Raw genomic sequence first — 22,384 nt, 5'->3', positions numbered from 1 at the left:
ACTCTCGAGAGATTTTTTGGTAGCCACTATGGTATTGTTTTTCACAAGATACCTTCTACTGTCCAGTTCAATTGAGTTTTAACTGTCTTTAGGGCTTTAATTTCTTCCCTTCAAATACAAGCTGGACAAGTCTCAGAGGTACAGATACAATAGAATTGAGCTGTGTTACTGAAGTTTTCTTGGCCACCCTTGGAATATGCTATAATAGCTTTTTTACAATTTCAAAATGATACAAATATCCAAATTCCACCACTGTTGCTTTCAAGGTCTCCACTGTTAAAAGAGGCAAAGGAAGAAAGCTGTCCCAACCTGCCACTGTCACTGGAGCAGTGGATATGCAGTCAGAGAGGAAACTGGAGCTCAGCTGTGATTTATATTCTGTGTCCATCATCCACCATCATAACAGAAAGATTTTGAACCTTGATACATTTTAGGGATTAATTAATTTTTCATTTCAAACCCATGGGCCGTGTAGAAGGACAGCACGTAACTTCCACTGTACAAAATTGAAAGTCCTTCCAGCTTCCACAGCAGAAGAATATAGACAAGAAGAAGAAGAAATAGAGAGCACCTAAAACTCACCAGCCTGACTTAACCTGGAACATGTTGGAGAGCCACATGGAAAACAAAAGGTCACATTTAAGGTAGAAATAGCAGCTGAAAAATACTGGTGTGGAAAGAAACACAAATTACTGTGGCCAGAAACTCAAAGTAGAGCATAATATTTTGGCCCATTTTGCTTTGCAGAATAACTGTGGTGTTACACAGGATATAAATGAACAGATGTGCTTCAAGAACCATTGATCTACAGCCAAGTCCTGCTCTTAGGTACATACACAAGACTCCCAGCTCTGTCCATGGGACTTAACCATGTGTATCTGAGCATGGAGGTATCCTCCAGGTGTACAGTGTTAAAGCACGCTTGATCTTTGGAGGGTTTCTCTCCTGTGCTCTGGTGGGCTCAACCTCACCATCTGCATCTCTTGAGTTAAGCCACTTCCTCCGTTACTCGCTGAGGTGCTGAGATGCTGACGCAAGTGTTTGCTTAAATGCCACTGTCTCCATTTTCTCTGAACTTCCAGCTGAACCTAGGTAGAAAGGTCACAAATATTTAGTTCAGCTAGTTTGTCTTGGAGCCCTGCATAGCAGAGAGCAGTATAACAGGAAAAGGAGAGTGGGTTACCTTTGCCAAGGTTTGGGTTTATTTATTTAATTCCCAGTTTAAGGGGTTAGGGTAGGGCCTGCTTCTTGCCACTTGTAGTGATACTGTTGTTGCAGCCACACAAGTTTAATAAAAAGAGGGCATTTTGGCACTCTAACATAAAAAAATGCAGATTTTTGTTTCAAAACAACTTTTTCTGAACTTTGTTAAAGGATCAGTCAAAGAATCACAAACTCCTCCGTCGGTTCAAAGTGACTTTTTCGTTTTAGGCACTGGTTTGCTTTTTTTTTTTTCTGTCCAACTACCTCAAGACTACCCATCTCTAGTAGCAGCAGCATTTCAGTGTGCAAGGTCTAGCCCAGAAGCTGGGAGTTATCATGTGACTATAAAGGAAACAGTCCCTCTTCCAAAATCTTCAACTTATGAGATTTCTAATAAACTTGAATTGGATATAACTTTTGACATATTCCCTCCCAAGGATTGAGAAAAGAAAACAGCCATGGGATGACAGATAGTAGCACCATATGTCAGAACCAGTGGGTGGTCAGAGTGACTGTGTGCAGGATGGTGCTCCCACCCTCCATTCCCAGACAGCAGTGATGCTATCTGATTTATGAAAGGGTTGCAATAGTTGAGGTGAAGTTTGCATCTGGCATACAATTACTTAGGCTTACCAGGTCTAGGTGGTATTTCCCGGGTGATGTTAGGTAGCTGGGAAGAAAACCCTCAGATAAAACATGTAATTCATTGGGGAATGTATCCCACTGATTAATGAGGCATGCTTCAGCAATAAAAAGAGTGTTACAAACACAAAACTCACCTCACCGTTAAGAAAACAATAAAGTACAGCCACAACAAAGCCCTAAAAGATAAAAGAATCGTGGTCACAGACCTGCAGTTTCAGTTTTTGAATGGGGGGGAGTCATCTCAAGGGAAATCAAGCAGTTTGGCTTAGCCACCAGAACTCTGTTGCAGAGTTAGATGTTCTACCTCTTTTTTTTTTTTATTTTAGATAAACAATAGCTTCGTCAAATATTACCTGGAATGATCCAAGAGCCAATTCGAAAAACAACTGAATTTCCATTGTGCCACTGCTTGTGTCTTCAGGGAAAAAAGCAAAGATGATGTAGTGGACCCCAAAGAGAGGGATGAGGAGGAGTGTTGACTTTGCAAGTCTCCTGAGAATGAAAACAGAGGGGAAAGCTGGTGTAGAACAAGCACAAGGAGTTCAGGTGGGCTTGCAAGGCATGTGAGGGATGTAAGGGACATACTTGTATTGGTTGAAATCACTGCTCCGTCCTTCAGGGGAGCTGAGCTTCCTCATCAAGATTCTTAAAATGTTGACAAAAAGAATGAAATTAATCTGAAAAAAAAGGAAAAAAAAAAACAAGGTAAGAATGTTAAAAGAAACAAACAACAAAGCCAGTTTCCACTAAGGTAACTGCTGAGTATCAGCAGAGCCAGTTTGGGGTGTTTGGGCAAAGCAGGCAGAATAGGGGTTGGAACTGGCCTGCCTGTGTCCCTGTCCCCATCCCAGTCTCTGTCCCTGCCTCTCCAGCCTGCTCAGCCACCCTGGGTTGGGTGCTGGCTGCCTTCCCTGCTGGTTTGCTGCACCTTTGGTCATGGGGATGATCAGGGCTTGTTGTCCAGGCAAATCACCAAAGGGCAGGGAGACCAGGAGCACTAGTTTGATCCTTTCTGGCTGTGGTGTTCACACAGCCTCTGCACAGTCTGGCCCCACTTTGGATGCCAGCAAAGGGGCAACACTGGAGCTGTCACTCCTAACTGGGACTGCAAGTGCAGTTTGTTCCCTGACAAGAGACACAGCACAGTTTGGGATCATGAGAACAAGGTACAAGTGGGGACAGAAGAGAGTCGACAGAAGTTCTTCCTTTTTCACTTCCTCCCTCTCCATGGGTGGATATCAGACAAAAATGCTGATCTGCTGCTCAGCTGGAGTGAAGATGAGGCAATAGCAATTCCTGCTTGTATGACCCTCAGGCAAAGAGTGGAAGTTGCAGGGGAGGCAGAGCCACCTGAGCATGCCTCTCTCCCACTCCTCCCTCTCTCCTTGCTGCCCGTGGGAAGCGACCTTGAGTTGATCTGCCCTGTGCCCACACAGTCTGCAGACCTGCACCCCTTTTGCAACGCCCTGCACTGTGCAGGCTCTTAACCCTTCCCTGTGCCTGGAAACATCACTGCAGCAGTGCATCCTCTTCATGGAGGCTCATACCTGCCTGCGGGTGTTGGAGCAGGGCTCTGGGGTGGTGGGTTTCCCCAAAAGAAGCAGGAGATGGGACAGACCCAAGAAACCCTAGGTTCACTAAAATTATTGGATGAAAAGGGAGCAACTGGCTGTGTGGTCTGGGCTGCTGAGGGTGTGAAGAGAGGGATGGAAATTTGGGGAAGCTGGGGAGGTATGAGGAGAGGAGTAGAGCTGAGAGGAGCTGGGGTAGGGAGCATGAAGGAAAGACTGAAATATTTCAGGGGTGTTGGGAGGAAAAGGAGGGTCAGGTCTGGGAATTCTGGGGTTTTTCTAACACACTGGACCAGGCACAAGCCATGTAGGCTGAGCAGGATTTTTCGCTGATGAAAACCACTGGGGAATGGGGGAGCAGCAGGATTCCTGCCGGGAGGAATTGCCTGCGGGCAGCGCAGGAATGAGCGAGAGCCTGGGAGCACAAAGGTGTTTATGGGTGCTGATTTTTCTGCCCTTTGAACTGCTGAGGGCTCTGAGGAATACAGAGATTAGATCTGGGCTCTTAAGATCTGGCTGTTTGTTTGGTTATGGGCTTGAGTAAAGCCTCTTTTGGGTAAAGAGGCAGAGTCATGCAGGCACGTCCTGCCTTCAGTGTCTAAACTAGACATGATCAGCAATCTGAGCAAACCAGGGAGGTGATAGCAGTGGTGGCTGCGAAAGATAAACTAGGATTGTTCTTTTTGTCTTGCAAAATGCCTGAGTCTCGTTGGCATTTAAACATTGCTGAGTGGCTCCTGAGCATGAGGGTTGTTTCGATAAAAAGTGCTGCAGCCTCCTTAAGTTGATCCCAAATCACTTGTGTGGTCTTCTGCTTGTCTTGTGGGGATGCAGGACTGTTCACTGGTAAATGTGGGCAGAACTTTACCTCGCTGTCTCTGCTGCTTGGGTTTTTGAGAGTGTGCAGGTGTTGCAGTTCGTGTTTTCAAAACATAATGATTCCTACTGGCAACACAAAACCCTCAACCCGCTCTTGAGTTCTCGTTTGGAGTGTCAGCAGGTTAATTGAGGGTAACCAGCAATGCACATGTTTCTAGGGCTTCAGGCAGGTCATTGCAGCATGGTTTGACCCAGAGCATTTCCATTGGGCACAACAACTGTCTCCAAGCAGCAGGTCCAGCCCCTTGGTACCTGAGGCTCTGAAGGTGAGAACCAGCAAATGCTCTAAACACAGTACTGAGCATTATATGTACCAAATTGGTTTTGTCATCACTACTGCCTAGTACTGGGCAGGTTCACACTGAGTTTCAATGCCTGTGCCTTAGTTCACTGAGCAGTGCCATTATAATTGCTGTCCTCTAATGCATGGTGTGTGCAGCCTGTGAGCTGCTTGTTGCTGAAAACAAAAGCTAGTGGTCATGTAAGGCAAGTTGGTTTTGGCTTTTCTGAGAGCGGCATTGACAGAGAGACACAAAGGCAATTGTACTGAAATGTACAGCCACTCATTTCTCCTCCAGAGCCTTCCTTGGAACAGTCCAAAACAAGCTTCCACAAGCCAGCCAAGTTCATATGAAATCAACAGGATGTGGAAACCTGATCTTCTTCAGGCTCTTGCTTCTTGGGAGGACACTCTATCTTGCCTTGTGAACTTAGCTTCGGGGCATTAGTTACTGACTAAGTCCTGCTGAGCACAAGTTGCTTAAGCAGTAATTCATGTGTCACACCAGTTCAGACACATGTCTGAGATCAGTTCATTAACACACTTCTAAAGCATGTTGAGTAGATGATTTCTGACTTCACAGTATTTGAACATACAGTTTGAATCTGCTTGTCCCAGAAAAGACTTACAAAAATAGACAAAACTACAGGGCCTCTAATGATCCACCAGGTATTGGCATTAGTGTTAATGTCCCAACACCTGTAAAAATACAAGAGAAGGTGCAGTCAGTTACAAAAACACTGATGTCTTTTCAAAGAGGTTTAGTCTGGTTTGCACCTCATATAGGCCCCTATTCCATCCTCTACAAAATTAATTTCCTGTTATCACTCAGTAGTACAACGTGTCTGGCAGAAAACTGTCCACCAGCACTGGATAGAAGTATGTCCTTCCTTTAAAGTATCATAGAATCATAGAATTTTAGGGGTTCAAATGGACCTTATAGATCATCTAGTCCCAACTCCCTGGCATTGGCAGGGACACCTCCCACGACACCAGATTGCTCAAGGCTTCATCCAACCTGACTTTGGACACTGCCAGGGTTGGGGCAGCCACTATGTCCCTGGGCAACCTGTGCCAGTCTCACCACCCTCAGTAAAAAACTTCTTCCTAATATCTAACCTAAATTTCCCCTCTTTCAATTTGTACCCAAAGTACTACCACTGTTCAAATTTTTGAAAGGAAGAAAGAGAAAGGAACAAAGTTTCACCATTCAGAAATTTGAAAGCAGATGCTGGAAGCATTGTGGGCTGAATTCATACCTGAAGGCTACCTCCTGCCCTTGAAAAACATTGAAATGGAACTGGAAGCTTTTTCTCAGGCTGCTTATCTGTACCTCTATTTCCACCCACACTGGGATCCAGGCTCCCACCACAACAGGATGCTGCCAGCAGTTAGAAATGAGCAGGACCACATGGAGCAGCCTGCAGAGCAGTTACATGTTCCCCGTGGTGTGCCAACTTCCTCCCCTCCATACAACTTACCCACTATTTTCATGGAGTTGCCTAGCAGTTGCCCATGCAGCCACAAACACAGTTGGGGCACCTGCAATTGGAAAAGCAAGTTACTGCTTCACGAGCCCATCCCAAAGGCAAAACAAAGCCAGTTATTCTTACTGAAGGGAGAACCAGTACCCCATCCGAGGGTGATGAACCACCAGAGGAACTTCCTTTCCGAGAAGAAAGAAATAACCAGGAGAGTGTGGAGATACAGTCCCTCCACAAGGAGCCAGCTGTAGTTAGACATGATGCAATACTGAAAGAAGACCATGGTGAGCTTGCAGCCAGCCTGAGGAGAGAGAGGATAATTAGCTTCTGCCTGGGTTTGTACCTAGCTTCTAACAGAGAGAGTGAGCTGTAAATTAATCCTGGCAAACAGAGATTTTACAGCAATTAGGCGACTAAATGGGTGTCCTTGAGACAGGCATTCACATGACAACAGAACAGGGCTGGCACTCCTAAGTGCATTAATCAACTGCCTGGCTAGAAGAACCAAATGTTTCATGAACACTTGCATTCAGATTACTGTCTCAGAGGAGTTTCACTATTACCACCTTAGTATCAGTAACACTAATATCACCTTAGAGACACCTGTGAATGTATTTGTCAGTGGGTTTTTTTCCCAAGAAAAACAGGTGATAGAAACAAACTAAAATGTGCTCAAAATGTTCTCTTTCAGCAACAAAAACTCAGCGAAACTGGTGGGGTAAAACAAAACAAGCCTTTTTTTGTTTCTCTCTCTAATCCTTATCTTTTAGTTTAAAGCATTGACCATCATCTCTAGTGTTGCTCACCCTTCCCCAGCTTCACATTTTCCAAATATTTTGCTGCCAATAAAATGGAAAAGGCAAAAACAATTCAAGGTTTGGGAGGTTCCTTTCCCAGACTCTCTGAGGTCAAACCCATATCTTACAAGCAGGCCTCACACTGCAGGATAAGTCAGCAATATTTACTGTCTTCTCAGAGAAAGGGCAGAGCATACCTCTCTTCTCACACAACCCCTCATAATGAATATAAAGCCAGGAAGGAGATTTCCTTCCCTGCACACTAGATCCTGCTAGGATCCTACTTGAGAAACTGAGGCATGGAGCAAGCTGGAAGGCAGAGGGTTACCGTGTATGCCCCACAGTAATTTATGTCTTCGGAGGAAAACAAAACAGCATCCTTGATGAAGTTGGATGAGGCTCGCAAAATGAACGATGTGAAGAGATGCATGTGGATGTAGTTCCTTGTACAGCGAAGTCTTCTGTAACAAAAAGAGAGAGAGAGATCCTGTGAGGTGACATCCCTCACCAATGTGGGAAGCTTGTGGCTGTAAACAGCAGGTTTCAGTCCCTAGTAGTGCTAAACTGACAAATGAAGAACACTGTTGTTCTGTCTGTGAAAGGAAGACTAATGCTTTTCCCAAGAGGGATATCCTAGAGAAGACCTTAAAAAGTTAGACTCATCTGCTCCACTCAGGTACTGAAATAAGCTGAACATTGCCAGAAAAAAAATATAATTTCACACGAATGTTAGTTCTAGCCTCCCTCCCTACTATCTGCAGTAGCAACATGAACCCAATGTGTTTATTCACACCTGAGTGAATGTATTTATTTTGCCTGCACAGTGCACTTGTGCCTATGATGTTTTCTGTATTAAATTTCCACATAATCTGTGTCTGGAGGCCATGCAGCCTGAATATAAATTTGCAAAGTAGTTGGGTTTCCTTCTACCCAGAGGTGCTGCCCTGACATTGTGAGGGAAATTAATTTCACTGAATAAGCAGCACAGTACAAATTCCAGGTTACAGGATTGTGAGAAGATAAGCTGACTGTCAGATCACTGATATAAACCTGAAACACCTTGCCAGAAGTCAGTGCAGTGGAACTTAGAGCAAAGTTTTTGCCACGGTCTCAAGTGGGGAAAAGAGCAGCAGGGGGAAAGACACTCTGCTGAAGGGACACAGAAGTCATGGGGAGACCTCAGCAGGGAGGTGGTGCAAACACCACATGCAAAATACATCCAGCTAAATTTTGGAAAAAGGGGAGAGCACAACATAATGAGCAGCCCTGAAATTTTCTGGGAGACAGACAGACTCAGAGATAATTTTTGTCACTGATTTCTGGGAAGGTTTTTGGAAATACTTCAATTTTTGTCTTGCCCTGAAAGTAAACAGAAGCTGACATGACCAGAAGTCCTGGCCAAACACAAACCAGGGATGCTTTTCCTCACCTAAAAGAGGCCAGGACTGCTAAGGCTATGGTCAGCGTCACGAGGGAGGTGCAGTATCCAATGGTGTACATGGTCTTCAGGGTCATGAAATAGGAACGCTGCAGGGGAACATGTAATCACATCGTTACCTCGTCTGGCTGGTAGAGATCAGCTCATACCAAAAGAAAGGTGTCTCCTCCTATTTAACAAATAACTTTTCTTGTAAAATCAACTACTGCAATTTTACCCTGACCAACCCATTCTGATCATCTGGAGAAAGCATTTATGCTGAAAACTATAACCATACCCCCACCTGAGTTAAGTTGTAACATCACTCAGTCTCTCCTTAACATGTTCCTCCCTCAGGGCCCCAAAGCAGCAGATCTGTGATCATGGACACTCAGACTCACTCTTGCCTCGTTGGTTGTGTCATTGACATTGTAGCCACAAGCAATATCAGGTCTTGGATATGGGTCTGACCAGCCCTCGCTCGTACAGTTTCGGTAGACAAAACCTGTGTGGTAACAATAAAAAAAAGACAGAATGAGTTATGACCATTTGCAATGGTATTTTTTTCTCCTTGGGGATCGGTCACCACCGTGTAGGGTTGCTCCAAGACCCAGGAGAGTATGTTCCCCCAGGCAGTGAACTCTGCATAGCTGGAGGCGAAATGCAGCTGTGCTAATTCTGTTGATACTTGCCCAGTGTACTTGTGTGGGTCATAATATTGTTTGCCCACTCAGGGCTGACTGTGATGGATGTGTTTTTATTAATTGCAACATAAATAATACTGTTCAGCACATCTGGTGTTTCTTGGCCACTATTCCAAGATCAGCAAACACGACTTGTTCAATCACAGATTCATACTCCATGCAAACCTGATACTTTCCTGAATGTTCCCACCTCCTTACCATGGTTTGTCATGCTCCAAAGAGAACACAAAACTGTAGGTGGTCACAGAATTTTTTTGAGATTTAAATGAAAACTAAAAGGCTTTTCCCCACAGCCAAGGCTGGACATTATTTTACACTGTTGATTTCATTGCTTACTTGCAAATTAAAGGCTGAGATTTCCCTTACTGAAGTTCAGCTTCTGAAAGCTGAATGCTTGAGTCCAACTGTGTTTCTTATGGCTGTGTTTGGAGAAAAAGAGGCATTTGCAGAATTCAACTCATTTTTCGGACAGATATCAATAGAGAGCAATTTGTCTGATCCACTTCTGCTGGGATGTCTGACTTTTAAACTGAGATGGATCCTTAGCAAGTTGTACATGGTTGAATAGAATAGATCTGAACTCACCCATATAATTGGCATTAAAGTGGAAGTAGGAAGCTCTGCCCTAAACACCTTACAATCTCTGTGGAAGAAAATGACCCTAGCAGGTATGTAGGTTATGTGCTGAAGAGAAGAGAAACTTTTATGAAGAAGTAAAACCATCACCCAGTGCCCTAACCACATTGATCTGTCAGGTAAGGGCCATACTTTAGAATCATGGAGTGAAATCCTGGCCTTGTTGCCATGATGGTAATGCTAGCAGGGACTTAGAAAGGACCTGACATCAGCAGCTCTTCTTAGTACAAGCCTTGCCAGAAGGCACCATAAAAGTTCATTTTTTGCCCACACATTTAGTCATGAGGACTCTAGGACATATGTAGCTCTTGCAAAACATCCTTGCAGCGTTGAGGGAACAGAGGGAGATGCATATGCAGCAGTGTTTGACAGTGGTTTATGTTTGGAACCCTGCTGGGATTGTCAGGACAGAGTCAGGGCTCCTGGTACCTCTGGGTTAGTGCTGGTGATCTGATAGCATGTCTGCACTTGATTTGAACTCACCTCTGTAAACCTGCAAGGCACAGCAAACATGCTGAGAACTCTGAGGGGGAAGAGCTCTGGGTGTGTCAGTGTCAGACTATTGTTCAGGTGCTTTTTTGAACATCTTGTTCCACCTTAGCATCTTGGAAAGGGCCAGGCTTGCTTCACAAGCCAGGTTTTCTATGCCCTGCTGCAGTGCAGCAACAACAGGAGAGAAACAGCTCTCCCAGACAGTTCTCCCCAACCTGCTGGTACTCAGCAAGGGAGTGGTATCGTGGCAGATTCTCTACTTCAGAGTCTATTACTAAGACATATGTATGTAACTCAAAGCAGAGCACTGTGCTTGTAAACATGCCTGTAACTGGCTTTTGCTTGTGGCTGTCAAAGGAGAGCAGACAAGAAGTTCTGTGTTGGTGTGCACATGCAGTTGCATTATATACAAAGCATGGGAGATTATGCCAGGCATATTATATGGATGGACATGAGCAAGATTTTAACAGCACTACTTGCTGATGGGTGACACACACACTGGGGAAACTGCAGCATGCCCCACTCAGAGCAGACTGTCTAACAATTGGTGTTGGGTAGCTTACTGGTACCTTGGAGGCTTTTGGAGTTGCCTAGGCAAGGGGGAACTCTGGCTGAAGGGATGGCTGTGGAACTGTGGCCATTTGATGTGGCTTTCTCCTCTGGCCCTGAATTCTCATGATTGTCACACCTTCCACAATGTGCAGGTCTGGATGTGAACTTCAGTTCTGTTACTTGGTGCCAGATCATTTTGTTTCTTTAGTCTGTTGTGTGGGAAGGGAGCAGACAGTCTGGGTTGCACAGGCAAGTCTAGATTACAAAGCTCAAGAGCGTGGAGACCAGGGTTTGGGTACAACTCTGATCCCTCTGCATGGCTGAGTGTATGGGCCTTTGGCATTTGTGGGTGCCCATCTGCTTTGTAAGTGGTGAGGAGAGGAGACTTTCGCTTCTTTTTCCAAGCACACAGATCTTTGTTTTTCTTCTGCAAAATTGCTTCAAACAGGGAAATGACTGTAGAAGTAATTAAACACAGGAGGCACAAGCCAACCACAGTATAAAGTCAAAGTAGAATGTGGCTATGAGAATGGGAATAAATTATTGCTGACTTTGACCCAAAATGCCAGATGCAGAGACTGAAATAAGATGCAAATGCCAATGGACCACGTCTTGGGTTTCTGTTACGAGCACTATCACTCTGATTATTACTTATCAGAAGTGGTCCAGCTTTCAGCTTCTCGACAGGGAGTGCCACTAAAGTTTAAGCTGTTAGACTGTCTCCAAGATAAGGCAGTGAACATTTGAGGTGTAATTATGACCTTTGGATGTATAAATTCCTGCTTTCCTCCCAGGAGGAAGGCCAAAGGCAGGGAGCAGTTCCCTCTGGTGGCTGTACCAGCAGGGATTTCAGTTGCAGCACTTAAGGGCCGGTACCACTGCTCTGATGATTTGTGAGCCGATGTCAGACAGATAGTTTCTTCAGCGATCTGTGCCTTTGTGTTGTTTATCCTCTGTCTTTAAACCAGCTAATAGGGCTCAACGGGCAGCTACTGTTCATGTGTACAGAAAGTAGTGCAGTATTTATTTTAATCTGAGTGGCTCATGTCTGATTTTATTTAAAGAGCACTAAGTGCTTCTCCTCTGAGTTATCTAATCTCTATTAGACAATCTAATACTTTGTCTCCTGTTCCTCCCTTCAGAAAATGAATCTGTCTGCTTTTCTGTAAGTACTGGACCTCATTAATCCATGCCCTATAACTGAAGAACGCAAAACCCTCTTCTGATTTGAATCATTAACTCGCTAAAGAGAAATGTAAGCACATTTCTTAGGCATTACTGAAAAGTAGAAATGAACAGAAAGCAGGATTACTTAATAGCTAATGATTACTGTAGTCTACTGGGAATAAATTTCATTTCATTTCCAGCTTAGAAGTCCCAGAAAAAGGACAACAAGCATTTCTTGAGCTCACCTCTGTTTGAGTGAGTTGTTTGGTGAGCCATGAAACCTTCCATGAGTTTGTGTAACTTGTGCGGAGCCTGTCAGAGCCAAGGGATAAACCTCCAGTGCAGAGTTCCTCTTGGTGGAGGCAAAAAAAAAAGGGATCTTTTCTGCCTGTCTGGCTGTTTTGTCAAAACTTGTGTGAACTTAATTTTGTGTGAAGTTTTGTCCTCATCAAGCTCAGCTGAGATCAGCCACTGACTCTAGGAGTTAGTAAAAAGGGAAAGACAGAAATAAACGTAGAGCCTGAGCGGAGAAAACCCCTTCTTTAAGAAACCATGATAAAAAAATGCTTTTCAAGATAGCATTTACTTCCTGCACTTTTTTTCCACCAGGCTAAGAAAAATAAACACTTAAACGATCTTGCTACTCTAATTCCAGACTTTTCCATGTTTAGCTTAGTGTTGGAAACAGAGCTGCTAAGTGACCATTGTTCTTTCAAAGGACCAGGGAGAAAATTTCACTTGAAGTTCAGACCTGACAGTGGTGTCTTTGTAAATAAATAAGAATTAAAGTGTTTCATTAGTAAATGTTTAATAAAAAACACCTGGGCAAGAAAAACATAATTTTAGTGTTACCTTTTTTCCCAGTCAGCATCTGGAAGAATTCAGGGCAGTGAGCATTGACAGTCTGTCCCACAGTGGATGAAGGCCAGCAGCTCATGTTATCCCACATTCCAGCACATCTGCCTGGGGGGGCAACAACGAAACACCATATGGCATCTCCCAGTGATGCAACACCATAAAACTTCTTCCAACAACAAAACACTACGAAATATTTCCAAGCAATGCAGCACCATTCAAGGTCTCCCAAGGACTAAGGCAGCTACAGGAACAAAGGTGCTCAGGACTCTGCAAAGCAAGATGGACGAGACAGAGCAAGTCCTGCTGAGACCTGTTGAGATCTGGATAGGACAATACAGGTCCTGGTTGCTTCTAACCAGCCCCAGAAACCTCTAGACCTGTCCCATTCTGGTCCTTCACTCCACTGGTCTCTATTAGACACATGAAGAGCAACTTGAGTCTTTGTGAACTTCACATCAGGCCCTTGGCTATCCACCTGTTTTCTGGTAATTATTGAATGGCCCTGGAAAGATGAAGGAAACAGATGTGAATCTTTTAGCTTGCTTTCAATCTTTCTTAAGCTTGCACTTTGAGTCACCCCAATGTTTTCCTTAAGTAATACTTTTGTAAACAGGAAAAATTACAACTTGATGACCCTGTTTGAGCAGGGAAGTGGGACCAGATGACCCACCGTGGTCCCTTCCAACCTCACACACTCTGTGATTCTGTGACTAGGAGTTTAAACAGCTTCAGAATGATACTGGGAAAGGACAGTGAAAAACAGCACCAATGTAATCCTTTTATCACCATAAATGCTCCTCTCTTTCATTATACCAAGGCTGTGCTGAAGTAAATAATGCCAACAGATCACTCACTGGACTTGGCTGCCCAGATTCACCCCATTTCCCTCAGTTAGGTGCAAGGGATGTTTATTTTATGGATGAGCTTGTCATGGTCCCCTCCCATAGTCAGGCTGAGAGGGCAACATTTCCAGCTGCACCCTTGACTTGGCTGTGTTGCCTTCTGGCAGGGCTGGTAGGGATGCATCAGGGAGCTGATCTGATGGTCAATGGAGCATAGCATAACAGTGACCTCTACTTAGACATCTTGCTTAGGTGGAGGCTGGCATGGATGAATTTTGGCCTGTGGTGCAGTGTTAGTAGAGAAGTCCTACACTTGATGCTCTTTGTCCTACAGAGAAACTGCAATCCTGCCCTTTCCTGTTTTGGTCTTCTCCAGATATAGGCTGAAATCATTCGGGCTTGTTCCCTTTTGTCTCTACTCACTGTCATTGGTTGGTCTTCTCCAGATATAGGCTGAAATGATTCGGGCTTGTTCCCTTTTGCCTCCACTCACTGTCATTGCCTGTAGCACAGCCTTCTTTGTGGGTTTTGTAATACAACAGAGAAATAAAAAGGCCATTGGAGGACACCAGGGCCACCTGGAGTATGCAGAGATGTGCTGTCTGCCCTGCATGCTCCCTGAAAGCTGAGGAGAGGAAGTGCTGACCAAGCACTCTACTCAAACACTTCATGCTTTATAAGGCCAACCTCCATTAGCCTGGAAAAAATATTTACATTTCTAGAAATGTATTGATTTCTTCCTGCGCAACAGTCCCAGTGCCTGAAAATACAGAGCTGTTCACAGCCAGCGCACCTCAGCTCTGGTGTCCTTCCCGTGCCAATGTTTATAGGAATTGGTAACCATTTACTTCAAAGCAACAGTTTAATGGCCAGCAAAACATCACCTTGGGTGATATTTATGCCTTGATGTACTGCACTGTTTGGGTTATTGAGCCTTCATGCCAGTGGCTGGCATAAAGCCCCCAAATCAGACTTGGTGTGCAGAAAAACTTGGCAAAATTATGATGTTGGGGTGATTTCCATCCAGGAGGAGAAAACAAAAACCAGCTGAGCTATTCCTCCTGCAGGTGGGCTTCTTGCCATTCCTCGTGGACCAAATGAGCCAGTGCTGCCCAACCCTACCTAGCTAAAGAGGCTCGGGGCGGAGGCAGAGCACAGCAACACCTCTGTGACATCCCTGTTCTCTTTGGGAACCTCCCTCAAGCAGCAAACAGAGCATTCCCCAACAGCAATACACAGTGTCCCTACAATCAGAGGTCCCAGATCTCCAGCAGCTTCCCTGCCCTGCTCCCAAGAGGTGCAAGGCTCCTGTATTCACTCATGCACAAAAAAAGAGTATAACTGTGACTTGGGTTACGTTAATGTTACACTGCTGCTCCCTTCCCCAGGCTAATGTTATCACAAGGGCAGAGTCCTTTTTCCCTTGTACTGCAGGACAATAAGAAAACTCCATGTTCAGGTAGTTTGTGCCTGATTCACCAGCAATGAAACCCACATGTTCATGCCATCTTCACAGAGATATGAGCATTGCAGCAGAGATGGCACTGAGGGAGTTTGTCCCCTGCTTTGTCCTTCTTCCTGCCTGTGCCAGTCAAAGCTCCTGGGGCAGGTGCAGGAAGCACGAGGTAAAGAAGGTGACCCACACCCTGAAAAGCCTTTTTTCTCCCTCCCTACATGACCCACAAGGGCATGCACTGTAATCCTAGAGCTTTGTTTCTCTCTACTTCAAACTGAAGTCCCTGTATGGGATTTTCTGCACATGGACTTCAGACATGAAGATACGTAAAGGTTGGCTGTATTTTCAGATGTGTTGTTTCCCAGAATAAAAGCATTACTCCCTAATTTACCAAGGTAACAAACCCCTCTTAAGGTCCAGTAGAATTTTAGGCAGAATTATCCTGTTTAAAAATTTCTAGTGACAAAAGGTCTCAGGGGAATTTTAAGATGTGGATCCAGCTTAAAACTGAATTAAGTCTCTGCTGAGGAGATAACTTTTGACCAAGACAAAGCAAGACCATCTGTCAAATGGTGCTGCCTGCTAATGCTAGTGCTGGTTCACACCTGCACAGTTTAACTTGTCTGCATTTTTGAAGTTCTGATGCAATGGAAACAGAGCTCAACATTAGAGACATGTCACAGGATCAAAGCAAAAAAACAGATAGGCTGACAAATCCACTGAAGGAAACAAACAATACTGATTTATTCATATCATCAAACTTATATGCCATGAGACAGATCTGTCTTGTGGAGCATCTGGAAGTCTGCCATAAGGTACCCTGTCACTGGTACATGGGCATAATGCCCTCAAGCTGTGCTACACCCAGCAGTCTGCAAGGCTCACAGGGATAAAACAAAGAGAAAAATGCTAAACATCCTAAGAAATCAGGCAATAGACCTTCCCTCTGAGTCTTGCCTTTGAGCCAGGTCACAGTGAAAGAGTTCTGTGTCTCCAACGCACTCTGCTAGAGAAGAAGGCTTTGAAACTAAGGAAAAACCTCAACTCTAGCTCCTCGTGGCAGCTTATCTCTGTCCAGGACACCCTGCACACAACACATCTCATGGGAGCTCCTTCACTTTTTATGCTGGTGAGGACCTTGCCCATGTCATGGTCCACAAAAGTCACCCAGAAGCGGTTCACACTGTGAGATGCTGTGAATGACACAACCCCATCCTTAGTGGCAAAGGCTGGTAATGTACAAAAAATAGTCACATCTGTTGCCTTCATCCAGTGTTCTCTGTGAGATGCTGACCCAGATGCTGCCTGGGGGAACTAACACTCAGTTCATAGACAAATTTTAATAATTGCTTGTGGCTATCTCTCTGAGACCCTTGCACATTAACACACTTGCTCAGCTGTGAAAGGAAAGCTGTCTACATAACAAGGACTCAGTACCTCAAGACCTTCCCATGCCAAAAAACTCCTTTAAATGATGATCAATCCTTGCTGAAGTGCAAGAACTCTGTTATATGGCAGTAAGTTAGACCAGGGAGAAAGCAATGAGGACCTTCAGACCACATGAGTTAAATGCTGGCTGCTGGTCTTCATTGATTTTTAAGGCAAACATAGTTAAGTAAATTTGTACTTCCTGGGGTGACTTTATAAATTATCCTTGCCCAAGATGAGATGATTGCAATTTGCAAGATTTTATTGCTGGTGTGTCCCATAGTAGTGTCAACAGCAGACAAGCAACTGGGTTAGAAGGCTCCCACAACTCTTGGGTAAGGTCAAAACCCCACTTTCAAAGGCTTATAACAGATCTTACCTGGTTTTGTGCTCCCAAAGGAGAGATGCATACAAAGTGCATGCCTCCTATGAGAAGGGATATGGGGGTATCTGAATTTGAGGCTATCCAGCTCATGGCTCATATGAGTACAGCTTTTATCATGTGCATTCGTTCAGCCTTTACCTGAGCTCAGGAGCAGATCGTTTTCAGTCGTTCTGTTCTTTGCCTCCAGGGAGAGAGTCTCAGCACACTTTTCCTCCTCCCTTTTCAGGACGCTCAGGAGGTCACAGACAGGTGGAACAGCTTTGATCTACAAGTTTTAAAGGCAGTGGAATCACTTTTCCTGTTAAAACTTATATCACCTCGACAGGATTTACCCTTCTTATGCTCACATTCCCCATGCAAATCTATCCATTGATAGTGGGCAATATTTCCTTGAAACACAATTTCCTTAAAAGATGGTCAATTTTCCTCATTAAGTCTGCATTTTTATAGTAGTAGCAGGCAAGCATGGGCTGAGGTTCTGTCTTCTCCTGTTTGCTGACATTACTGTTACTGAGAAAAATGTGTTATTCTGCTAAATCAAGTACATGAGTAGGATGCTCTTCCAAAAGACTGCAGAAATATCCAGGACACTGCTGGAATCTCCTAGTGTGACAGAGAGTTAATTGCTCACCCCTGGCAATGTTAAACCATAGACCTGGCAGGTCTTTTTTCTGGGCACAAGTGATCCAAATCCACCCACTGACTGCAGACCACCCAAGCCTGTTTCACTGCTACTGAACAGCTCCATGAACACATCTGAAAGCAGAATCTCACCCAGATTTTCATGAGAACCTAGGCAGTAATTTGTCCTAAGGTTATTTTCTCACCTTCCCATCCTCCTTTCTCACGAAACAGTGTGGAAATGTTAGTGCTAGCAGTTAAATATGTTTATGTTTTATGTAGCTGAACAAAAACTACAGACCATTAAAAGGACATGTATTGAAAACCATTGCAAAACAATTTGCAGGACAAGATCCCAGTACTTTAGTTATGCAGGAAAAAAGTACTTTTACCATTTTTATTATTTTGCCAGTTTCTATTATTATTTTACAACAAAAATACTGAATATAAGTGGGTTCCTATTATAACAAATTAGGTAATTCCTCCCTCATGGGCAAACACAAAAATCTATATATAAATTCCCACCATGGAACTTTCATGTACATAGGCATATGCATATGCACACATATTTAAAATATTAAAAGTCAGTCATCAGGATCTACGTAAAAGGAAAAGTATCAGATAGAATTTTCTTACATACTTTTTGCAGGAAAAGTTACCCTGGCAGCATCATATTACTACTGAATCTAATCAACCTTGTAGCATTGTTGATCACTTTCAGATTAGATTTGGGACACAGAACGATCCCTGAAAACCTTGTAATGAGAACTATTACTTTTCTACAATTAAATCTTAGCCTAACAGACAGCAGAGACCATTTTCCCACTATTTTGGCAGGAAGTTTTCTGGGTATTTTATTTCTGAACAAAGTTTGTTCTTTTCAGCAGTGTATCATACCTCATCCAATGGGTCTGGTGTGTTTACCTTCAGAATCTTTCTCCTTTGTGTCTCATGAAATTAATAAACTTGAAGCCACTTGGTTTTGCACAACATAATGAATTTTCAGGAATCACACATGCAAAGACTTCAGATGAAATTAATTGTCCTCCAATGCCAGGATTTAGATGCGTTTTTAATCCATGTAATATTTGAAAAAAATACAAATTAAAATCCACTTAATCTTTGAAATGTCTGACTGGAGTAACATGTCTAAAGAAATGCAACTACATTTGGTAGTTTCAGTTGTTAGCTGAAGGCTGAATTTGATAATTTCTAAATATTGACAGATTGTTTAAATTGTGCATTCATCACTCTCTATTTTTATCTGTTTGATTCACAATAGTAAAGCAGTTTAGTACATTTTCAGACTTCACAAGTACAAGTGTGACAGTTAAGACCTACAACATACACTACTGTAGTATCTCTGTCCAAAGTTGCCTTGAAAGTATGTTTAAAAAGTGTTAGTGCTGAGCATTTGAAGTGAGCAATGCAACTGGACTGGTTTGCATGGGGGTGCCAAGATGATACTGGACGTCTGTAAAAATAAATGCTAAGAATCACACTAAGAATGATCTCAGGAACAGGAGAATACTTCATCTTAAACAAGCCTCAACATTGTTGGGCATTGTTTTCCTTTCAGAAATGTAGGTCTGAGAAAGCTTTTGTTCTAGAAAGATTTTAAAGCTTGTGTTATTTCTTTATGGCTAGTATGAGGCCACACACTTTTGGCACACTCAGCTGTGAAGACCACCCTGATGATCAGATACAGCATTACTTTCTTATATGAAATCTGTTGTTCAAGCACAAATAAGGTGTATTTAATGCCTTACAATTCCTGTTTGACCACATGGAGCGATGTTCACTCAATAGATCAGTTAGATACCACTGCCTGGTTAGAGTTGTGAGGGTAACAGCATTTTAAGCCCAGGGAAAGCAGGAATCCTCCAGGTGCTGATGTAAAAACCTTGTTTTCCACAAACATTGCCCCTCAGTCAGTCTTTGCCAACGCTGGCATCTGACAGGGCAGGAGCGCGCGGATGTTTGCCAAGCGATGCTCAGTCTTTGCCAACGCTGGCATCTGACGGGGCAGGAGCGCGCGGATGTTTGCCGAGCGATGTGAACTCCTCTTCCCATGCCACGGCCGGATAACCCCACTCTGCTGCCAGCTGTGCTCAGTCTCACTCGTGTTTACCATCCCCAAGTGGGAGCAAACAGCTTTCCCCTGCAGCCTGACAGCAAGGACGAGCAGGGGGTTCTCTACGTGCGGTTTCTATGTCTCTTCCTAAACAGTTTCCTCAAACAGTTTTGCTGTCCTTAGCACTGTAGCAGCTACTACAAAGATACTTAACTCCATCCCAGCTGAAACTGGGATAGTGGGGACAAAATTTCCTCATATTTTATTTAAAGACAAGATACCAAGCCCATTTCAAACAGAAATAGCTGTGATAACTAGATGTCCAGAACAGGCAGAGAGCTGCAGTTTGTAATATTGGTAACAACAGCCAACTACAGCTTTTAAACTGAAATGAATGGATCTAAACACTATTTGTTATTTATATTTGCAGCCGTGGAATTCACAGCCATTTCATTCGAAAGTCAGTGGGTTTAGTTTAATGAGAGGATTGCGAGAACAAAAGATGCCTGGCAAAATCAAAATAGGTATTTTGAAAGATGAGAAAAAGAACAAATAGGAGGTGTTCTTGGTGACAGCCTGAGCAATGACATCTCTTTACAGAGTCCTTTAGGTAGTACTAAGAAACAAAAGTTACAAGAAAACCATCACAGTCAATATCTCAATTGTAGAAGATGACCAAAAGGCAAAAAGTTTGCAGGCTGCATTCACTCTGCAACTAAAATTACTAGGCAGAGCTCAGGTTTTCTCAGAATTAGAACCAAATCCCCTGCTTGGACAAATAAATTGATTTTTCCATTAGTTGAAATGAAACAATGACTTGACCCTTTCCTAACTTCTCACACCTAAGCTGAACATATTTCAGTCTTGGTTTTATATGCCTTCAAAATTTGAATAAGGTGAGCAGTACCTGGAGGTCACAGCCCAGGTTCTGTTGTCCTTCCCGACCGATCTGAGCACCCAGAGCTCAGCATTGACAGCCTGCCACATAAATTCTCAGAAACCAAACTTTGTGTGTTAAATATCACTTTCCATTCCTTCAGTCTGAGTCCAGAAAGGAACTGCTAGTGGTGGGCATTGCCCCTTGGGGGATTGATTGCTGGTGTAAATCAATAAAGCTTCTCTAAATGGTGTCTTCAACACAGAACCTGCTATGTTCACCAAAGCAGGTTAGTAACACTGTTGTCTTTATATAGGTGGGGAAACTGAGGCATCCAACATCTAATCATCTGGCCACTGTCAATTAGTGCAGGAAGCAGCAGAAGCAAGAATAGAATAAAAAAATTCCAGATTCTGCACTGATCTTTTTAAACAGAGACACCACAACTTCATAGAATAGATATGCAATTACTTAGACAACATGTGATTCCATGCAAATGGGAATAAATAGCTCTGAGCACCTACCGGGACAGTTGAAATCCAGAAAATGGTCACCCAGATGGTCCACATAGTCAATCACGGTCTGTTTTCTTCATCCCTCATGCATCAGAGGTCACTGGGCTGTTTGCATGCTCTCCTTTGTGGCTCCTAGCTCTGTTCATTTCATCCTTTTCCCTCCTTGCTTTTCTTCCTCTCCAGCTTTGACCACCCTTAGCCAATGTTTCTCTCCAGCTGCTGAGCTCTAGAGAGCATCAAGAGTGACAGGATTCCCCCCCCCCCCGTCCACCCTGCAAGTTCTGCTCCTCCTCTGCAGAAACGTCCTGTCCCAAGAATTACAGCACCTCTCCTGAGCATGTTCCTAGCACTGTCTGCCTCCCTTCCCAGCTGTTATTCACTGTTATCGACGGGTGTCGCTGGGGAATGATCATTCCTCATGCTCCCACGGTAAGGGACCAAGAAGGACTCCTGTGTAAGATGTCAGCCCCACAATGGCAGGAGTAATCAATCAGCCCTGCAATAAGTGCTCTTCTGAGAAACTGAGTTGGAGGAATGTGATTCAGGCTGCCTGCACTGCTTCTGCTCTCAGCAGCTCAGCACATGCCTCTGTCAGTAAGCTCACATCCCTAAGAGCCAGAAATCAGGAGACTGATAGATCCTGCTGCAGGTGAGCCAGCTGCCCACACCTCCCACCAAGCCCAGGCAAGCTCAGCTGCTGGAGCCAAAGACAACCTTGGCAACCAGAGAAAGGGTCAACAGGAATCTGCGCTTCTCACCCCTTCCAAAGAGGACTTCAGATTCCCCCTGGACTTCACTCTCTTATCCCACATCCTGAGAAACAGTCAGTCTGCATTTAGTCCCAATGCTACAGGTTGCAAAGTGTCATTGAGTTTGGATCCCTCTGGTACCTCATTGTTGGGATGCAGATTCCAGCCATGCTGGGTTCCCCACAGACAGTTCCTCGGCAGTTCCCTTCCCCAGCAGCAGAGCACTCCTTGTTTTTCCAGGTTTTGCTTCTGTGGCAAAAGCATTGTAAAGGGGCTGTGTGCTTACCTGGATGTGGGCTCCCAACAGCCAAGGCAGGTGCTCCAAATCCTTGTTTGCCAAGTTCTCTTGTAGCAGAATACTGAATATGGCTTCAAAAAGGAGCCAAACTTTGCACCATGTACCAGTGCTCTTTGTCAAAGCTTGTCAGTCCTCAGCATACCTCAAAACATCTTTTTCCACCTATTTCAATTTACCACCGACCATTACCCCAGACAGGCCAAATTTGATGAAGAGTTGCCCAAAACACAGATGTGCTCCAGATCTACCAGTAAAGTCAACGGCCATGGCTGGGAAACATAGGGCTCATTTCCTGTGCACTGAAAATCCAGCCAATGGATTAAGCAAGTCATCCCCCTGAGCAGTACAATGTAGGAATTTGGGTTTCCTAGCAAGTGCTGCCTTTTCCCATGCTCACCCTCACCACAGTAACTATATTTGGTAAACATATGTGTCTATAAGTGCTCCCAAGGAC

At 44.1% G+C, this 22,384-nt stretch overlaps 1 protein-coding gene across 1 annotated transcript; it reads right to left on the bottom strand.

Annotated features, from left to right (window-relative positions):
• Positions 1–903: 903 nt before the first annotated feature.
• SCTR (secretin receptor) lies at positions 904–20,937 on the bottom strand. The gene is made up of 13 exons (XM_009072420.1): positions 20,893–20,937; positions 16,935–17,061; positions 12,680–12,790; positions 8,678–8,781; positions 8,289–8,386; positions 7,188–7,320; positions 6,210–6,363; positions 6,060–6,120; positions 5,208–5,277; positions 2,434–2,525; positions 2,202–2,340; positions 1,983–2,024; positions 904–1,088 (listed from the first exon to the last, which is right to left on the bottom strand). The coding sequence occupies exons 1-13, from the start codon at positions 20,935–20,937 to the stop codon at positions 912–914; spliced, it is 1,353 nt and encodes a 450-aa protein (XP_009070668.1). The 3' UTR covers positions 904–911.
• Between the last annotated feature and the right edge of the window lie 1,447 nt (positions 20,938–22,384).

Source organism: Acanthisitta chloris, unplaced genomic scaffold, assembly GCF_000695815.1.
Source record: "Acanthisitta chloris isolate BGI_N310 unplaced genomic scaffold, ASM69581v1 scaffold37973, whole genome shotgun sequence".
In the NCBI taxonomy this organism is placed as follows: Eukaryota; Metazoa; Chordata; class Aves; order Passeriformes; family Acanthisittidae; genus Acanthisitta; species Acanthisitta chloris.
The sequence above is the reverse complement of the archived record's forward strand: the minus strand, read 5'-3'. Positions and strand labels throughout refer to the sequence as shown.

Excerpts from the sequence above, each read along its gene's own strand:
- SCTR (XM_009072420.1), bottom strand. The coding sequence starts at position 20,937 with ATGTGGACCATCTGGGTGACCATTTTCTGGATTTCAACTGTCCCG. Across the intron at positions 12,791-16,934 it reads CGATCTGCTCCTGAGCTCAG|GCAGATGTGCTGGAATGTGG; the intron begins GTAAAGGCTGAA and ends TTGCCCCCCCAG. Across the intron at positions 2,341-2,433 it reads AGTGATTTCAACCAATACAA|GAGACTTGCAAAGTCAACAC; the intron begins GTATGTCCCTTA and ends TTTCATTCTCAG.